Source organism: Danio rerio, chromosome 11 (assembly GCF_052040795.2).
Source record: "Danio rerio strain M-AB ecotype USA chromosome 11, GRCz13ab, whole genome shotgun sequence".
Taxonomy (NCBI): domain Eukaryota; kingdom Metazoa; phylum Chordata; class Actinopteri; order Cypriniformes; family Danionidae; genus Danio; species Danio rerio.
In genome coordinates this window covers 46,983,707-47,004,295 of record NC_141031.1, presented here as the reverse complement: position 1 = coordinate 47,004,295, position 20,589 = coordinate 46,983,707, and the positions used below count along the sequence as shown (strand labels likewise).

At 39.8% G+C, this 20,589-nt stretch overlaps 2 protein-coding genes across 4 annotated transcripts in view; both read right to left on the bottom strand.

Moving 5' to 3' along the window:
* traf3ip2b (TRAF3 interacting protein 2b) overlaps positions 1-20,589 on the bottom strand; it is an 872,991-nt gene that overhangs the window by 195,209 nt on the left and 657,193 nt on the right. The gene's annotated exons all lie outside the window — the stretch shown is intronic.
* Positions 1-20,589, bottom strand: part of gli2b (GLI family zinc finger 2b) — a 164,352-nt gene that overhangs the window by 28,391 nt on the left and 115,372 nt on the right. For both annotated transcript variants that reach the window (XM_087272358.1, NM_001015069.1), the window contains 4 exon segments: positions 17,206-17,407; positions 14,508-14,694; positions 10,183-10,293; positions 1,105-1,239 (listed from right to left, as the gene is read on the bottom strand). In XM_087272358.1, the coding sequence (XP_087128484.1) occupies positions 1,105-1,239; positions 10,183-10,293; positions 14,508-14,694; positions 17,206-17,407 (635 nt within the window).

The window sequence follows — 20,589 nt, the reverse complement described above, 5'->3', positions numbered from 1 at the left end:
ATACTAACAAACTGAATAAACAGAGCACTGGTCGCTCACTTACCAAATCTGTAGAGACAGGACAATCACCAGCAACTAGAGCCGCGTCTTTATTAAGAGGAGACTAAAGCGAATCCGGATCTCAGCGTTTGCAGATGAGAACAGCTCTCAGGTAAACAATAATCCTCCTTAGACACGTAAGTTATTGTTGTGGAGCGTCGCGTACACTGTTAATCCACACGTGACTCCAGCTGCGCTCTCACAGAGAGAAAATGAAAACAAAACTTCACTGCAGCAAACTATAAAAGCAACACTTCACGCTTGTTTCGCCAACACAACGTGGCGTCTCTGTCGTCTAAACACTGTGACAGTAATGAATATTAATGAAGTTGCACAATAGAGCGCGCTGATTGGTTTGAACCAAGCTTTACTCATGCATTAATGCAGCACACTGTAAGACGTAATAAGACACACTCTGGCACAGACGTCCAGTCTGCACGCTGGAATACACGCTATTATCTCATGACCGTGACGCAGCTTCAACAATTAGTTTCAAACCGGAAGTACGAATTTGCTTGAAATAACGCAAAAACAACCAATTTACACTTTTTAGTGAAATATAGGTGTCCTAATAGTGTTTTTAGCAGTGTGGGACACATATACCACTGTCAACAGCTCAACACATGTGTTCTGGTGTTTCGTGACCCTTTAAGCCACTCAGCTGCTCTGACTCGCTAACGTCAAGAAGTCTCCTCAAAATAGTGCGGTTAAGAGCCAAATACACAGAACAGAAAATAAACAAAAGAACAGCAGGAGCTTTCTGAGATCAGCAGGCTGCGCTGTGACTGACGGCTCGGTGCTTCTTGTCCTCAATAAAGTTGCAAGCAAACAAAAGCTTGTTTAGAGGCTCAGAATAAAACACACCGTCATGCATTTGCTGCTGAAAGTGTGTGATTTGTGATGACGCATCTGTGCTGCGCTGCTGCTGCTCATCTGTGTCCAAACACAGCAGGTCTGTCTGAATATCACACACCGACGCACACTTAAACACAGTCACATAAATGCACACACACACTTTAACACAATCACACAAACACACACTCTCATGCACACACACACACTTACATGCACCAGCTGCTCCTGCGTGTCGTACTCTTTGCTGCAGCCCTCCCAGTGGCAGTTGGTCTCGTACACAAGCTCCGCCTCCTGCTTACAGTCGTCCATGTCCTCCTTCAGGTCCTGTGCACTGCTCAGGTGCACCTGCAGGGAACGGCATACACACTCTACTGAACACACATGTAATCGTGCACATTATTGATATTTACATGCACACTGTGTGTGTGTGTGTGTGTGTGTATGCATATTAATTAATTAATTGATTAATTGCTCTAATAATAGTTAAATTTTGGAGCATTCCAAATGAGTCTATTGATTTGCATAAACACTCCCCCAGCTATCTCCATATAAGGGCTTTCCTGTGTAGACTTAAATCCCTCTGAGGAAATGTCCTGTTGTTATATATTTTAAAGAGAAATAAAAATCAAGCTGATGTCAAAATCCAATATTGAACAGAATATAGATTATACATGCTATTTTACTAACTTAACACCTTTTATTTTACTTGATGGCATTAAAGGTTGCCATCAGAACCAATAATCAACCAAATGCCAACGGTTCATGCCACTGTAGGCCCACTGGATGACTGAGCGGTGATTTTTAATTAACTTAACACAAATTAATTACTTAACAGCATAAACAGTGGCCATCATAACCAATAATCAACCAAATATCAACATTTCAAGCCATTAGTGGCCCTCTGGAAAAGTGAACCATGCCATTTTATTGGCTTAATACAATTTATTAACTTAATGGCATTAAATGTTGTCATCAGAACCAATAATCAACCATATATCAATGTTTCATGCCATTGTTGGTCCGCTGGATGAGTGACCCATGCCATTTAATTGACTTAACACTATTTATTTACTTAACAGCATTACATTTTGCAATCAAAACCAATAATCAACCAAATATCAAGATTTCAATTCATCAGTGGCCCACTTGAAGAGTAAACCATGCCATTTTATTGACTTAACACCATTTACTTAATGGCATTAAATGTTGCCATCAGAACCAATAATCAACCAAATATCAATGCTTCAAGATATTAGTGGCCCACTGGATGAATGACCCGTGCCATTTTATTGACTTAACACAATTTATTTACTCAATGGCATGCACTAAATGATGTCATCAGAACCAATAATCAACCAAATATCAACATTTCATGCCATTGTTGGCCCACTGAATGACTGACCCATGCCATTTTATTGACTTAATACCATTTTTTAACCTAATGGCCATAAGTGTTGCCATCTGAATAAATAATCAACCAAATATCAACGTTTCAAGCCACCAGTGGGCCTCTGGATGACTGAATCATGCCATTTTACTGACTTAACACTACTTAATTACACAATGGCATAAAATATTGCCATCATAACCAATAATCAACCAAATATCAACAATTCATGTTATTGTTGGCCTATTTGATGAATTACCTGTGCCATTTTATTGACTAAACACTTTTTATTTATATAACAGTATTAAATGTTGCCCTCATAACCAATAATCAATCAAATACCAACATTTTATGCCATTTTTGGCCTGCTAGTTGAGTGAACCGTGCCATTTTATTTACTTAACACCATTTATTTACTTAGCAGTATTAAATGTTGCCATCAGAACCAATAATCAACCAAAAATCAATGTTTCAAGGCATTATTGGCCCGCTGGTTGACTGACCCATGTCATTTTATTGAATTAATAGTACTATTTATTTATGTAATGGCATTAAATGTTGTCATCAGAACCAATAATCAACCAAAAATCAACAATTCATGCAATTGCAGGCCCACTGAATGAGTGACCCGTGCCATTTTATTGACCTAATACTATCTAATTACTTATTGGCAGTAAATGTTTCCATCAGAACCAACAATCAACACAGATATCAACGCTTCAAGCCATCAGTGGCCCACTGGAAGAGTAAACCATGCAATTTTATTGACTTAACAACATTTATCTACTTAACGGTATTAAATGTTGCCATCAGAACCAATAATCAACCATATATCAATGATTCATGCCATTGTTGGCCCGCTGAATAAGTGATGCGTGCCATTTCATCGACTTAACAATATTTATTTACTTAATGGCATTAAATGCTGCCATAATACCCAATAATCAACCAAGTATCAACGTTTCAAGCCAACAGTGCCCCACTGGATGAGTGACCAATGTCATTTCATAGACTTAACAATTTAATTACTTATTGGCATTAAATGTTGTCATCAGAACCAATAATCAACCAAATATCAATGTTTCATGCCATTATTCGCCCACTGGATGAGTGACCCGTGCCATTTTATTGACCTCATACCATTTAATTACAGATTGGCAGTAAGTGTTTCCATCAGAACTAATAATCAACACAGATATCAACGTTTAATGCCATCAGTGGCCCACTGGAGGAGTAAACCATGCCATTTTTTGACTTAACATCATTTATCTACTTAACGCTATTAAATGTTGCCATCAGAACCAATCATCAACCATGTATCACTGATTCATGCCATTGTTGGCCCGCTGGATAATTGACCCATGCCATTTCATTGACTTAACATCATTTATTTACTTAATGGCATTAAATGCTGCCATAATACCCAATAATCAACCAAATATCAACGTTTTAAGCAATCAGTGGCCCACGGGATGAGTGACCCATGCCATTTCATTGACTTAACTACCTAATTACTTATTGGCATTAAATGTTGTCATAAGAACCAATAATCAACCAAATACCAATGTTTCATGCCATTGTTGGCCCACTGGAAGAGTGATCCGTGCCATTTTATTGACTTAATACCATTTTTTACTTAATGGCCAAAAGTGTTGCCATCAGAACCAATAATCAACCAAATATCAACGCTTCAAGCCACCAGTGGCCCTCTGGAACAGTAAACTATGCCATATTACTGACTTAGCACTACATATTTACATAATGGCATTAAATATTGCCATCATAACCAATAATCAACCAAATATCAACGTTTCATGCCTTTATTGGCTCACTCGATGAGTGACCCATGCCATTTTATTGACTTAACACATATGTTGCCATCAGAACCAATAATCAACCAAATGTCAACAATTCATGCCAGTTCTGGCCCGCTGGATGAGTGAACGGTACCATTCTATTGACTTAATACCATTTATTTACTTAATGGCATTAAATATTGCCATCAGAACCAATAATCAACCAAATATCAATGATGTATGTGATTGCTGGCCCACTGGATGACTGACCCATGCCATTTTATTGACGACACCAAGTATTTACTTAACAGTATTAAACGTTGCCATCAGAACCAATAATCAACCAAATATCAATGCTTCAAGCCATTAGTGGCCCACTGGATGACTGACCAATGTCATTTTATTTACTTAACACCATTTATTTATTCAGTAGCATGGACTAAATGCTGTCATTAGAACCAATAATCAACATTTAATGCCCCTGTTGGCCTGCTGGATGAGTGACCCATGCCATTTACTTGACTTAACACCATTTTTTTATTTAATGACCATAAGTGTTGTCATCATAACCAATAATCAACCAAATATCAACGCTTCAAGCCACCAGTGGCCCTCTGGAAGAGTGAACTATGCCATTTTATTGACCTAACACTACTTAATTACATAATGACATTAAATATTGGCATCATAACCAATAATCAACCAAATATCAACCAAATATCAATGTTTCATGCCACTGTGGGCCCATTGACAGATTGCCATTTTATTGACTTAACCTCAATTTATTCTCTTTATGGCATTAAATGTTGCCATCAGAACCAATAATCAACCAAATATCAAGGTTTACGCTGTTGGCCCTCTGGATGAGTGACCCGTGCCGTTATGCTCTATATCAGCACTCCTGAACGCTGATCTATTATTTCCTCCTCCAGAACAGCAGCAGGAAGTGCAGACATTAATTGTGGGACACGTGTGTGGTGTTAAGAGCACTGCTGAGGGTAGTGCAGACGCTCTCGGCCGCGCTGCATGCTGACTGCAGCATGTTTATCTCTGCCCTGTGAGCGTCTTCATCAATTCTGCGGCCCCCAGACGCCGCCAGCCGCCGTATTCCCCATGCATCAACCACCAACCCGCCTCACCGCCAAGAGCAGCCGCAGATTTGTCAAAAGATGAGCGGCGCAAGAGAGAGAAAGGGAGAGAGAGAGGGAAAAAAAACTCTCAGGTGACAATAACGGCCGGCCAATATTTCATTAAAATGAAGTGCTCTGGCACAGTTTACACGGCCGCGGGAGGAGCGCGGAGCCGGAGCCAGTAAAGCTCTTATCAGCTGGAGTTTTTCGTGTGAAGAAGGGGGTCAGGGGACCGATGCAGCTCCCGGGGGCCTCTTGCTCCGTCATTGATCAGTACAGAGCGTTTCCCGGAGAAATGTCCACGCTTTTTCAGAATAACAGGACACATGGGCCATTCACCGTTTCGTTTCGATCTTTTAAAGTTCTGTTTTTATAGCCCTATAGTGAGCACCGTGAGTACAGGCAGTCCCAGAATGCACTGCTGCGGCAGGAAAAGTAGAGACAGTATGGAAAATGCAAACTAAAAAACTTCAGTAGTGATTTGTATTTGATTGTAGACAATATGAACACTATTATTCAAAAGAAGGTAATGATTGGCACTCAATTGCTTCATACTGTTTTTATTTTTAATTTTCTTACATTTTAAAATAAATATGTAAAAATAAAAACAGTATGAAGCAATTGAGTGCGAATCATTACCTTCTTTTGAATAATAGTAACGATCAGATTGACGCACCAAACCAAAGAAGTAACTAAAAAAAACTGCAAGCGCGCAGGACAAACTTCAGTAACTCTGCACAGACAATATGAACACAAAATATTTCAAGAGTTCACACTCAGCTTATGATTTATACATAGCTTGTTTGGCATGCTGTCCCGGGAGAGAGCCCTGAGCTCAAAAGATCCTCGAGCCCAGGGCGCCCCCCTTTTTGCAGGGCGAGGGGAGACTGAGCTCAGGTAGATCTCAAACTCCCCCCGCTGCTGAGGCCAAGGCGAAATTCCTGAGAGTAAGACATTATAAAAAAGGTTTAGGCTTATTTTATCTATAATATAGAGCACATTTGGATGGTGGGAGGAAACCAGGGAACCCGGGGGAAACCTACGTGGATACGGGGAGAACATGCAAACTCTGCACAGTAATACCAGATGGCACAGCGAGGACCCAACGCCATAGGTATTCTTGCTGTGAGGCAACATTGCTAGTCACTGGGCCACCGAGCCGCCAGGGCCGGAGCAAGCTGAAGTGGCGCTCTAGGCAAAGGACGGTCATGCCGCCCTCAACCATAAATGGGGGGGGGGGGGACGCTGCTATCTCTATTCTGCCGACTAGACGTGGATATAACTGAGGGCGCTGATGGCGAGGGTAGTTTCGAGGACGCCGCTCTCTCTATTCTGCCGACTAGACGTGGATATAACTGAGGGCGCTGATGGCGAGGGTAATTTCGGGGACGCCGCTCTCTCTATTCTGCCGACTAGACGTGGATATAACTGAGGGCACTGATGGCGAGGGTAGTTACGGGGACGCCGCTCTCTCTATTCTGCCGACTAGACGTGGATATAACTGAGGGCACTGATGGCGAGGGTAGTTTCGGGGACGCCGCTATCTCTATTCTGCCGACAAGACGTGGATATAACTGAGGGCGCTGATGGCGAGGGTAGTTTCGGGGACGCCGCTCTCTCTATTCTGCAGCACTAGACGTGGATATAACTGAGGGTGCGGGGGGCGAGGATAGTTTCGGGGACGCCGCTCTCTCTATTCTGCCGACTAGACGTGGATATAACTGAGGGCGCTGATGGCGAGGGTAGTTTCGGGGACGCCGCTCTCTCTATTCTGGCGACTAGACGTGGATATAACTGAGGGCGCTGATGGCGAGGGTAGTTACGGGGACGCCGCTCTCTCTATTCTGCCGACTAGACGTGGATATAACTGAGGGTGCGGGGGGCGAGGATAGTTTCAGGGACGCCGCTATCTCTATTCTGCCGACAAGACGTGGATATAACTGAGGGCGCTGATGGCGAGGGTAGTTTCGGGGACGCCGCTCTCTCTATTCTGCAGCACTAGACGCGGATATAACTGAGGGCGCTGATGGCGAGGGTAGTTACGGGGACGCCGCTCTCTCTATTCTGCCGACTAGACGTGGATATAACTGAGGGCGCGGGGGGCGAGGGTAGTTTCGGGGACGCCGCTCTCTCTATTCTGCCGACTAGACGTGGATATAACTGAGGGCGCTGATGGCGAGGGTAGTTTCGGGGACGCCGCTCTCTCTATTCTGCAGCACTAGACGCGGATATAACTGAGGGCACTGATGGCGAGGGTAGTTTCGGGGACGCCGCTCTCTCTATTCTGCAGCACTAGACGCGGATATAACTGAGGGCGCTGATGGCGAGGGTAGTTTCGGGGACGCCGCTCTCTCTATTCTGCAGCACTAGACGCGGATATAACTGAGGGCGCTGATGGCTAGGGTAGTTTCGGGGACGCCGCTCTCTCTATTCTGCTGCCCTAGACGCGGATATAACTGAGGGCGCGGGGGGCGAGGGTAGTTTCGGGGACGCCGCTCTCTCTATTCTGCCGACTAGACGTGGATATAACTGAGGGCTCTGATGGCGAGGGTAGTTTCGGGGACGCCGCTCTCTCTATTCTGCAGCACTAGACGTGGATATAACTGAGGGCGCTGATGGCGAGGGTAGTTTCGGGGACGCCGCTCTCTCTATTCTGCAGCACTAGACGCGGATATAACTGAGGGCGCTGATGGCGAGGGTAGTTTCGGGGACGCCGCTCTCTCTATTCTGCAGCACTAGACGCGGATATAACTGAGGGCACTGATGGCGAGGGTAGTTTCGGGGACGCCGCTCTCTCTATTCTGCAGCACTAGACGCGGATATAACTGAGGGCGCTGATGGCGAGGGTAGTTTCGGGGACGCCGCTCTCTCTATTCTGCAGCACTAGACGCGGATATAACTGAGGGCGCTGATGGCTAGGGTAGTTTCGGGGACGCCACTCTCTCTATTCTGCTGCCCTAGACGCGGATATAACTGAGGGCGCGGGGGGCGAGGGTAGTTTCGGGGACGCCACTCTCTCTATTCTGCTGCCCTAGACGCGGATATAACTGAGGGCACTGATGGCGAGGGTAGTTTCGGGGACGCCGCTCTCTCTATTCTGCCGACTAGACGTGGATATAACTGAGGGCTCTGATGGCGAGGGTAGTTTCGGGGACGCCGCTCTCTCTATTCTGCAGCACTAGATGCGGATATAACTGAGGGTGCTGATGGCGAAGGCAGTTTCGGGGACGTCACTCTCTCTATTCTGCTGCCCTAGACGCGGATATAACTGAGGGCACTGATGGCGAGGGTAGTTTCGGGGACGCCGCTCTCTCTATTCTGCCGACTAGACGTGGATATAACTGAGGGCTCTGATGGCGAGGGTAGTTTCGGGGACGCCGCTCTCTCTATTCTGCAGCACTAGATGCGGATATAACTGAGGGTGCTGATGGCGAAGGCAGTTTCGGGGACGCCGCTCTCTCTATTCTGCAGCACTAGACGCGGATATAACTGAGGGCGCGGGTAGTTTCGGGGACGCCACTCTCTCTATTCTGCCGCCTAGGTCACCTCTATGGACGCGCCAGCCCTGTGTGCCGCCCATTCTGGATAAAGGAGGAAGAAGGGGAGGAGAGGGGTTTCTTCCAGACGAAGATAGTTGTAGAAAGAAAATGAGGATATAACTAGTGACTTGGGATGCTTTGATTGGAGGATCATGATTAGCTAATGTGGACCAGCTGGGTCAATCATGAGCACATGCTCCTCTCGAAATTAGTTTAAAGTTGAACTTCACTTCATGTTTTGTCTGGTCAGCTTCATTTCTTTTGTATTCATCCGTTCCTGTCATTCAGACCTGTTGCACATTCCCACAAAAGTTGTGCCAGGAGCAGTTTAGAGCTAGTAATCAGGTAAATAAGCTAAATAATGATGTGATGCGAAGCAGGTGATGTCGACAGGTAATTGTAATTATGATTTGGTACAAAAGCAGCATCCAAGAAAGTTCTAGTCCTTTAGGAGCAAAGATGGGCCGAGGATCGCCAGATTGACAACAAACATGTCAGAACCACAATAGAAATGTTTAAAAATAATGTTCCTCAAAGAAAGAGAGGAAGACTCGGCTTCCACAGCCATTACAAGATTCAAGGAATCTGGAGGGGTTTCAATTTTTTTATTATAATTTTTTTAATTCCTAATTTCTAATAACTAATTTCTTTGTCTTTGCCATGATGACACCACATAATATTTTAATAGTTGTTTAGCAAAATACTGTTCAGCTTATTTAAAGGCTTAACTAGGTTAATTAGGTAATTAAGGTAATTACGGTTAAGGTAATAACCGTAGGCAAGTCATTGTAAAACAGTGGTTTGTTCTGTAGATAATCAAAATAAAAAAGGGGGTTAATAATTCATTCATTCATTTTCTTGTCGGCTTATTCCCTTTATTAATCCGGGGTTGCCACAGCGGAATGAACCACCAACTTATCCAGTAAGTTTTTACGCAGCGGATGACCTTCCAGCCGCAACCCATCTCTGGGAAACATCCACACACACATTCACACACACACACTCATACACTACGGACAATTTACCCTACCCAATTCACCTGTACCGCATGTCTTTGGACTGTGGGGGGAAACCGAAGCACCCGGAGGAAACCCATGCGAAGGCAGGGAGAACATGCAAACTTCACACAGAAACGCCAACTGAGCCGAGGATCGAACCAACGACCTTCTTGCTGTGAGGCGACAGCACTACCTACTGCGCCACTGCCTCGCCGGGATAAATAATATTGAACTCAAAATAGTTTTCTTTTTAAACTGCTTTCATTCTAGCCAAAATAAAACAAATAAGACTTTCTTAAGAAGAAAAAAGATTATAGGAAATACTATGAAAAATTCCTGAATCTGTTCAACATCATAGGGGAATATTTGACAAAAAAATAAAAATGTACAGGTTCTGCAGGCAAGTCAGCTCAGCATGTTCAGCATATGTTGTCTTACCGGTGAGTAGGGTGACACAGGTCGCGGCCCGTCCAACTCCGTCTTGACCTTTGACCTCTTGTTGCCGAGTGGGTTGACTGTGCTGCTGACCGCAGACTCTCCATTTGAGTTCTACAGAAAGACAGAGGAAAAAAAGCCTGTGAGTGAACGTGACGTCTGAATAAACCACTCCGTGCTGACAGAGTCGGTGTGTGCTTATAAACGGCCTGTGGTTCTGGTTGCTCGAATGTGACAGCGGTGCGACCACAGAAACCTGCTTCTCATATGCTGTTTCTGTCAGACGCTGAGAAACTGCTGCTGTCGGCGCTAATAACCCGAACAATCATGCTAAGGCTTTTTTTTATAACATGCACTGTAAAAAACATCCGTGAATGATCAGTTCTCTGTATTTTGTGATTCATCTTTTTATTTTCCCCTGTTTATTTACGTTTTTGAGTTGCATTATGGGATCTTGATCTTTCTTCCAGCAACTTTTAACCTTGAAAAGTTTGAAAAATTAACTTTAATGAACATTTGTAATAGTTTAAAGTGATATATTGTCTGGGTTGGGGTTGTATATTACGCAGGGTGCGAATTAAACACATCAAGTTTTTCCGATTATGTTCTGTAATATGCCTCAGTGAACCAAATTTATTTAATTCAATTACATCTGATTTATTAAACAAACAAACTTGTTATGATGTTTTCAGCTTTTTGAAGAATATCGACTGGTTCTGATATCTGAGATATTAAATAAACGTATTGCATTTCTTCACCTATTAATGGATAGCCATAAAAGACTGCACATATCTTTAATTTTACTGTTTAGCTTCCATGTGTGTGCAAGTGTATATTAAAATACAAACTCTGCATCTAGTTTTAAAGACGCCTACAAAAGCCTGTTTTACAAGAAACATGTTTAGTGAACACTTACGCTGTCTGTCGGTGCTCTCGATATGCCGGTTCCAAACTGCTGAATTAATGCGTTTGGTATAATGGTATAAACCATTATAGGGGTGGTCAAATGCGTATTTAAGTTATCCATTACTTGAACTATTAGTATTATTTAAGATACAGATCAGAGCAAACTATTTCTTAACTATTAAAGGGCTGAACACCCATACATATCGGTTTGATGTCCTTCATATGGGATCAGTTGTTAATTAGGGGGGTCAGACCACCACAAACCCCCAGTAATTCACACCCTGATATTATGAAGCCTTGTAATGAATGATTTTACAGGCTTATTTTAGACTCTTTATATTATTTCACACTACTAAAATGTCAATAAAAGTCACTTTCCTCCAACAACTTTTTACCTTGAAAATGAACTTTTCATATTAATGAACTTTTCACTTACGCTGTCTGTCGGTGCTCTCGATATGCCGGTTTCAAACTGCTGAATTAATGCGTTTGGTATAATGGTATGAACCATTATAGGGGTGGTCAAATGCATATTTGAGTTATTTATTACTTGAATTATTAGTATTATTTAAGATACAGATCAGAGCAAACTATTTCTTAACTATTAAAGGGCTGAACACCCATACATATCGGTTTGATGTCCTTCATGTGGGATCAAATGTTAATTAGGGGGGTCAGACCACCACAAACCCCCCTGTAATTCACACCCTGATATTATAAAGCCTTGTAATGAACTGCCAGTGCATTTTCTATGATTTAACAGGCTTATTTTAGACTTTATATATTATTTCACACTACTAAAATGTTAATAAAAGTCACTTTGTTAAACTGTAGAGTTTAAATTTTCATGCCATGATGCAATTCACAACCAGAAATAAATGAAAAACACTCGTAAATCACAGCAATGACAGCAGAATTAAAAGATTTACTTGAATTATTCAGCTTGACATGTTTACTGGGCCAAAATAAGCTTCTTAAAATAAAACACATTGTGTTCAATAGGACAAAGTTGTTGTTTTTTACCCAGACATTAAAAAAAAAAACTTATTTTGTGATTCATGTTTTATTTTTTTACCATTTATTTATGTTTTTGAGTTGCATTATGGGATCTTGATCTTTCCTCCAACAACTTTTTACCTTGAAAATGAACTTTTCATATTAATTAACTTTTCATTTACGCTGTCTGTCGGTGCTCTCGATATGCCGGTTTCAAACCACTGAATTAATGCTTTTGGTATAATGGTATAAACCATTATAGGGGTGGTCAAATGCATATTTAGGTTATTCATTACTTGAATTATTAGTATTATTTAAGATACAGATCAGAGCAAACTATTTCTTAACTATTAAAGGGCAGAACACCCATACATATCGGTTTGATGTCCTTCATATGGGATCATTTGTTAATTAGGGGGGTCAGACCACCACAAACCCCCCTGTAATTAACACCCTGATATTATAAAGCCTTGTAATGAACTGCCAGTGCATTTTCTATGATTTAACAGGCTTATTTTAGACTCTATATATTATTTCTAATGCATTAAATTATTTCACACTACTAAAATGTCAATAAATGTCACTTTGTTAAACTGTTGAGTAGAAATTTTTATGCCATAATGCAATTCACAACCAGAAATAAACGAAAGACACTTGTAAATCACAGCAATGACAGCAGAAGTCAAGGATTTACTTGAATTATTTAGCTTGACATGTTTACTGGGCCAAAATAAGCTTCTTAAAATAAAACACATTGTGTTCAATAGGACAAAGTTGTGTTTTTTTACCCAGACATTAAAAAAAAACGTATTTTGTGATTCATGTTTTAATTTTTTACCATTTATTTACGTTTTTGAGTTGCATTATGGGATCTTGATCTTTCCTCCAACAACTTTTTACCTTGAAAATGAACTTTTCATATTAATGAACTTTTCACTTACGCTGTCTGTCGGTGCTCTCGATATGCCGGTTTCAAACTGCTGAATTAATGCGTTTGGTATAATGGTATGAACCATTATAGGGGTGGTCAAATGCATATTTGAGTTATTTATTACTTGAATTATTAGTATTATTTAAGATACAGATCAGAGCAAACTATTTCTTAACTATTAAAGGGTAGAACACCCATACATATCGGTTTGATGTCCTTCATGTGGGATCATTTGTTAATTAGGGGGGTCAGACCACCACAAACCCCCCTGTAATTCACACCCTGATATTATAAAGCCTTGTAATGAACTGCCAGTGCATTTTCTATGATTTTCAAGGCTTATTTTAGACTTTATATCTTATTTAACGCTACTAAAATGTCAATAAAAGTCACTTTGTTAAACTGTAGAGTTAAAATTTTCATGCCATAATGCAATTCACAACCAGAAATAAATGAAAAACACTCGTGAATCACAGCAATGACAGCAGAATTAAAATATTTACTTGAATTATTTAGTTTGACATGTTTACTGGGCCAAAATAAGCTTCTTAAAATAAAACACATTGTGTTCAATAGGACAAAGTTGCAGTTTTTTTTACCCAGACATTAAAAAAAAAAACTTATTTTGTGATTCATGTTTTAATTTTTTACCATTTATTTACGTTTTTGAGTTGCATTATGGGATCTTGATCTTTCCTCCAACAACTTTTTACCTTGAAAAATAACATTTTCATATTAATGAACTTTTCATTTACGTTGTCTGTCGGTGCTCTCGATATGCCGGTTTCAAACCACTGAATTAATGCTTTTGGTATAATGGCATAAACCATTATAGGGGTGGTCAAATGCATATTTAAGTTATTTATTACTTGAATTATTAGTATTATTTAAGATACAGATCAGCGCAAACTATTTCTTAACTATTAAAGAGCAGAACACCCATACATATCGGTTTGATGTCCTTCACGTGGGATCAATTGTTAATTAGGGGGGTCAGACCACCACAAACCCCCCTGTAATTAACACCCTGATATTATAAAGCCTTGTAATGAACTGCCAGTCCATTTTCTATGATTTTACAGGCTTATTTTAGACTTTATATATTATTTCTCATGGATTATATCATTTCACACTGCTAAAATGTCAATAAAAGTCACTTTGTTAAACTGTAGATTTTAAATTTTAATGCCATAATGCAATTTACAGCCAGAAATAAATGAAAAACACTCGTGAATCACAGCAATGACAGCAGAATTTAAGGATTTACTTGAATTATTTAGCTTGACATGTTTACTGGGCCAAAATAAGTTTCTTAAAATAAAACACATTGTGTTCAATAGGACAAAGTTGTAGTTTTTTACCCAGACATAAAAAAAAAAAATTTTAGCGCAGTATTCACTATAATACCGTGATATCTTCATCCAAGGTTATCATACTGTCAGAATCTTACACCAACCCATGCCTAGTGGTCAGCTGTGGTAATGCACTGTTTTACCTTGGTCTCCGTGTCATTGGTGGTTGGCGTGGGCAGAGTGGACAGACTCAGCGGGTGTCTGCTGGAGAATGTTGGTGATGGCTGAATAAGCGGCGGCGTGTGTCCGAACGCACTGAGGCCTCGCTGCTGGGTCAACAGCTGCTGATACGCCACTGGATTAATGGAGTGTGGGAACGGGAACGAAGGGCTGCAACACAACAGCAAGACATGAGCATGTGCTGCAAGTGCAAACACACAAAGAGCATCCAAAAGCACACACTTCTGCATTAGACTATATCATATTGTAGAATAAATAGCATTAATAGCTTACTCCATTGGCAGATTATTTGCCTTGTAAAAACTTAATTTTTGCATGTTATTTCCTGAAACTAGTCAGTTTTTATTTGCTTTTTTGTAAAATGCTTCTTGATTTAAGATTTTATATATATTTGGACTATAAAACAAGTCATAAAAACGACTAAAAAGTCAAGAAGAGTCACTTTGTGAAACTGTAAAGTTGAATTTTCAACATCAGAAGTGGACAGAGCAGAGCTCAACGTCCCATACTGCAGTTCACAATGTAAATAACGTGCATTCACACTAAAAATCAATAGGGGATCTGCTTTCAGACACATGGTTCGCAAATGTAAATTCATGTAGTAAATCAAAGCACTGTGTTTTGATAGCAGGAACTGTTTGCTTCGAATTAAAAAGCAGAAATCTGTCTTTTTGGAAATGACAAAGTCTGAATTTCATACAATTTGGCACACACTGATATAAAGACCATCTGAGATTATCCACCAAATAACAGAAGTTTTTACCATCAGGTGGCGCTTTAATTAAAGAAAGTTTACCCCAAAACACAACTAAATCTGTAACTTCTGTAACAGAGGACTTCTTGTTTGAGAAATACTGCATTTCAAGAGTTCACACTTAGATATGCTTAGCATTATAGCAGGTTTGGCATGCTATGGAAGAGAACCCTGAGCTCGGAGATATTTGAGCTCAGCGCTCCCGCCTGATCAATAAGCATATCAGAGGATCCGAGATCAGGAAGGTCTTGATAGTTCCCCCTTTTTAGAAAAAGAGGAGGAGATGGGGTGGAAGGGGGGATTCTTCCGAAACGAAGATTGGGAAAAAGGTTAGAAAGTGATCCATTTATAGTAGGCTAGGATCACTCGGATTGGATTATTACTGATTACAAATGAGTGGCCAGCTGTGCTCAATCATATCACGTGCTCCTCTCGAAATTAGTTTATGAAACTTCACAAATGGCTGCTTTTTCAACAATTATATTTCTAAATATGTACATATATGTTTGAATATATTATATATAAAAGTATGGCCATATATGAACACATGTATAAGATTTGCTAATATATTTGATAGGGGTGTTAAAATAATTCTTTCTTCGGTGCACCGTGATGCAGACGCGGACAATTCGGTATCGGTTCAGCAATAATCATAACCGGTAATTATGTTCTGACGTCATTTATCTCCTATGCGCTGTCACGAGGGAGGTGAGCGCGGGTATTTACAACACTCAGGAGCCAACTCAGGGCCGACCCGTGGCATAGGTAGCATAGGCAATAGCTAAGGGCGCTGTACATCCAGGGGGCGCCAGAAATAAGCGCATATTCCTGACACATTCAGTTATAGACGGCAATAACTCAAAAACCTCTTACCCTAAAAAGATCTAAAGTGTGTTTTCTACAAAAAGACAAAGCTGGTTATGTTTCACAGCTGTCTTTTTCTTTCTTTTTTTGCCCAAAATTACAACCACTGCTCTGTTTAAGCCCTCGCAATATGCGTTTAGCTGGGAGAGCTCGCGCTGAGCAGAGCTCTCACTAAGGGACCGTCGGAAAAGTCCTTCTTTTTTTTTTTTTGCTCCGCTCAGCGCAAGCTCTCCCGGCTAAACGCATATTGTAAAGGCTTAAGTGTGTGAGCGTGTGTGTGTGTTTGTTTTTGTTTGGTGCTGTCTATGTTTTTGTATGAGTGTGAATGGTGCTGTATGTCTGTGTGTTTATACAGACAGCTTGTTATAGCCTCCCCCCAAAACATAACACTGTATATGGAAAGCATCGTCAATGCACCGAGATATCGAATTGAACCGAATCGATGGCATGATAATCATAACCGAACCGTGAGACCAGTATAGGTTCACACCTCTAATATTTGAACATATGTCTACAAATCTGTAATTCAAGTGGTTGAAAATGTAAACAGGTAAGTGGTCATTCTTGCAATATTTCAAAATGTTCATTTTAAAATGTATACGTGTATATATGAAGAGTTTAGATGCAAAAACCTCTAAAATGAGTGTGTATGTTCAGTAATATCACTTTTATGGCAAAGAATAAGTCATTTTCCTGGTCTTTAAAGTGAAATATCTCAACATAAACAAAAGTGGCTGAAAAAAAAAAAACGTTTTTTTTGATGGGAAATTTCAGACAGCACTTGGAGGTTTTTGCATTTGAACTCTTCATATGTAAATTCCAAATATGATCTTGCTTATATTGCATATATTACCATACATTTGATTTCTATATGAGCAGCAATTGTTAAACAATGTTTTGGAAACAGATCGTAAAACGAGGTGTTCCACTTTTAATGACACTAAAATCATACACTGCACGGTTGAGTGTATAAGTGCACGCTGTAAGTTATGGTGTGTAATCTGGTATGTAACTATAGTGATCTGATTAAGTCCAGTTTGTACCTGATTCCTCCGACTGACAGGTGTCCATAGGAGCTGCTGGCGGCCGAACTGGAGCGTGAGTTGTTGATGTAGGCCACCAGAGAGTTGGGGGACGTCCGGATCATGGTCTGCAAGTCAATGCTGGCGTCTGAGAGCGGAGAGATGGACAGCGCTCGCTTACGGCTCAACCTGGGCGTCATACGAGGACTGGGAAACCGGGACACTGGAAAACATGCACATAAATAATGCTTTTTAGCTTACACATTTGAGAATGTCATAAAATTGCAGCTTGACATCATGAAATATCATGCATTGTCTGTTCATTTACTAAGAACTAAATTTCGCTACATTTATGGGAAGAAACCTGGGTTTTTGGATGAGACAGCATCTGATCTTCACCTAATTTGGCACAAGTAGAGACCATGCTAATCGAAGTACATGCACCAAATTGCATCCAAATCACATACTTATGCACTATTCTAAGTCATTTAGTAGAATAAATAGTATAAGTAGTGCATTCACAATGAAAATAAGTAAGTGATCTGCTTTCAGATACAGTATATAACATTTACCTTCATGTAGTAAATCAGAGCTCTGTGTTCTGAGAGCAGGAACTGTTTGCTTCTAATTAAAAAGGAGAAATCTGCCTTTTTGGAAATTACAAAGTCTGAATTTTCATACAATTTGGCACACATTGATACCATAAAACAAAAAGTGCTTTTTAGTGTACACGTTAGAAAATTGTTGCATGACACCAAGGAACATCATGCATTGTCTGTTAATTTCTTGACTAAATTTCGCTATATTTACGTGAAACTAAATTTGGCACAAATAGAGACCATGCTAATCTAAGCACATGCAGCAAATTGCACCCAAAATTACACACTTATGCACTATTCTACATTATGTTGTAGAGTTAATAGTATAAGTAGTGCATTCACACTGAAAATAAATAAATGATCTGCTTTCAGATATGGTACATAAGATTTAATTTCATGTTGTAAATCAGCGCTCTGTGTTCTGATAGCAGGAACTGTTTGTTTCTTAAGAAATCTGTCTTTTTGGAAACGACAAAGTCAGAATTTCATACATTCTGTCACACACTGATATTATAAAAACAAATAATGCTTTTTAGCGTACACATTAGAAAATTGTAGTTTGACATCATGAAACATCATGCATTATCCTGTTAATTTCCAGACTATATTTTGCTACATTTATGGGAAGAAACCTGGGTTTTTGGACGAGACAGCATCTGATCTTCACTAAATTTGGCTCAAATAGAGACCATGCTAAACTAAGTACATGCACCAAATTGCATCCAAATCACATACTTATGCACTATTTTATGTCATTTAGTAGAATAAATAGTATAAGTAGTACATTCACAATAAAAATAAGTAAGTGATCTGCTTTCAGATACAGTATATAACATTTACCTTCATGTAGTAAATCAGAGCTCTGTGTTCTGAGAGCAGGAACTGTTTGCTTCTAATTAAAAAGGAGAAATCTGCCTTTTTGGAAATTACAAAGTCTGAATTTTCATACAATTTGGCACACACTGATATTATAAAACAAATAATGCTTTTTAGTGTACACGTTAGAAAATTGTAGTATGACACCATGCAACATAATGCATTGTCTGTTAATTTCCTGACTAAATTTTGCTATATTTACGTGACCTAAATTTGGCACAAATAGAGACCATGCTAATCTAAGCAAATTGCATGCAGCAAATTACACCCAAAATTACACACTTATGCACTATTCTACATTATGTTGTAGAGTTAATAGTATAAGTAGTGCATTCACACTGAAAATAAATAAGTGATCTGCTTTCAGATATATAACACATTTCATTTCATGTAGTAAATCAGAGCTCTGTGTTCTGATAGCAGAAACTGTTTGCTTCTAATTAAAAAGAATAAATCTGCCTTTTTGGAAATTACAAAGTCAGAATATCATACAATCTGTCACACACTGATATCATAAAACAAATAATGCTTTTAAGCGTACACATTTGACAATTGCAATTTGACACCATGCAACATCATTTGCATCATCAACATCAGAACTAAATTTCGCTTTATTTATGTGAAGAAATCTGGGTTTTTAGATGAGACAGCATCTGATCTTCACCAAATTTGGCACAAGTAGAGACCATGCTAATCTAAGTACATGCACCAAATTGCATCCAAATCACATACTTATGCACTATTCTATGTCATTTTGTAGAGTTAATAGTATAAGTAGTGCATTCACAATAACAATAAGTAAGCGATCTGCTTTCAGATATACAGTATAACACATTTCATTTCATGTAGTAAATCAAAGCTTTGTGTTTTTGATACAAGCCCCTGTTTGTATCAATCTGCCTTTTTTGGAAGCGACAAAGTCAGAATTTCATACAATCTGTCACACACTGATATTATAAAACAAATAATGCTTTTTAGCATACACATTTGAAAATTGTAGTTTGACACCATGCAACATTATGCATTGTCTGTTAATTCCCTGACTAGATTTCGCTAAATTTATGTGAAGATATTAGGGTTTTTGGACGAGACAGCATCTGATCTTCACCAAATTTGGCACAAATAGAGACTATGCTTATCTAAGTATATGCACCAAATTTCAATAGTAACAACCACTAAGTGGCACTACAACTGAATGAAATGTTAAATCCTTAATTGTGGTTATTAACATAAAAATAACCCCCCAAAATCTGCATCTTCAGTTTCAGGGCTTTATACACATTAACATGATCTCGAAACTGTAGCCTTGAACACATTTATGCCCAAAACACAACAGAATTTGTGAGCTGCAAAAATGGTTTATACATTTTCCAAACAGTTAGGACTCAATAGCCCCTTTCACACATACAGACCTTGAAAGGATGTGTGAACAGGTCCTTTTTGAAAATACCGGTAAATTCGTTCCGGCTATTTTCCGGAAAGAGAAGTTGTAACATTACCGGCAATTTGCCGGAATGCTGCGCTGTGTGAATGCAGAAGTAAGATTTCCGTAATAAGCGCGTGCACGTCTAGAACGTGCTGACGTGAGACGTCTGCTTTAGCCAATCACAACAGTCAGACGCATTTACGTCCGCGCGGTTTGTGAGAATAAAAACCTTTGAATATTTTTCCAGACACATTTAGCTGCTAGAAGTTAGTCAGATCACGTTTATATGTTCTTCTTTATGCCAACTGTGTAAATAATCATCGATGAGATGCTTATGAAAAGCCATTGTTTGTTTACCTTTAAGCTTTGCGTGTGCCTTTGAAACAGCCTGTGAGCGCCTGCACACGTACATATTATGAACATCTCGACATGAGAAAGTGATCCTGCGAAAGTTGTTCACAATATTGATCATCCACAGAGTTTGTAATGTAGTCAAATGTTTAC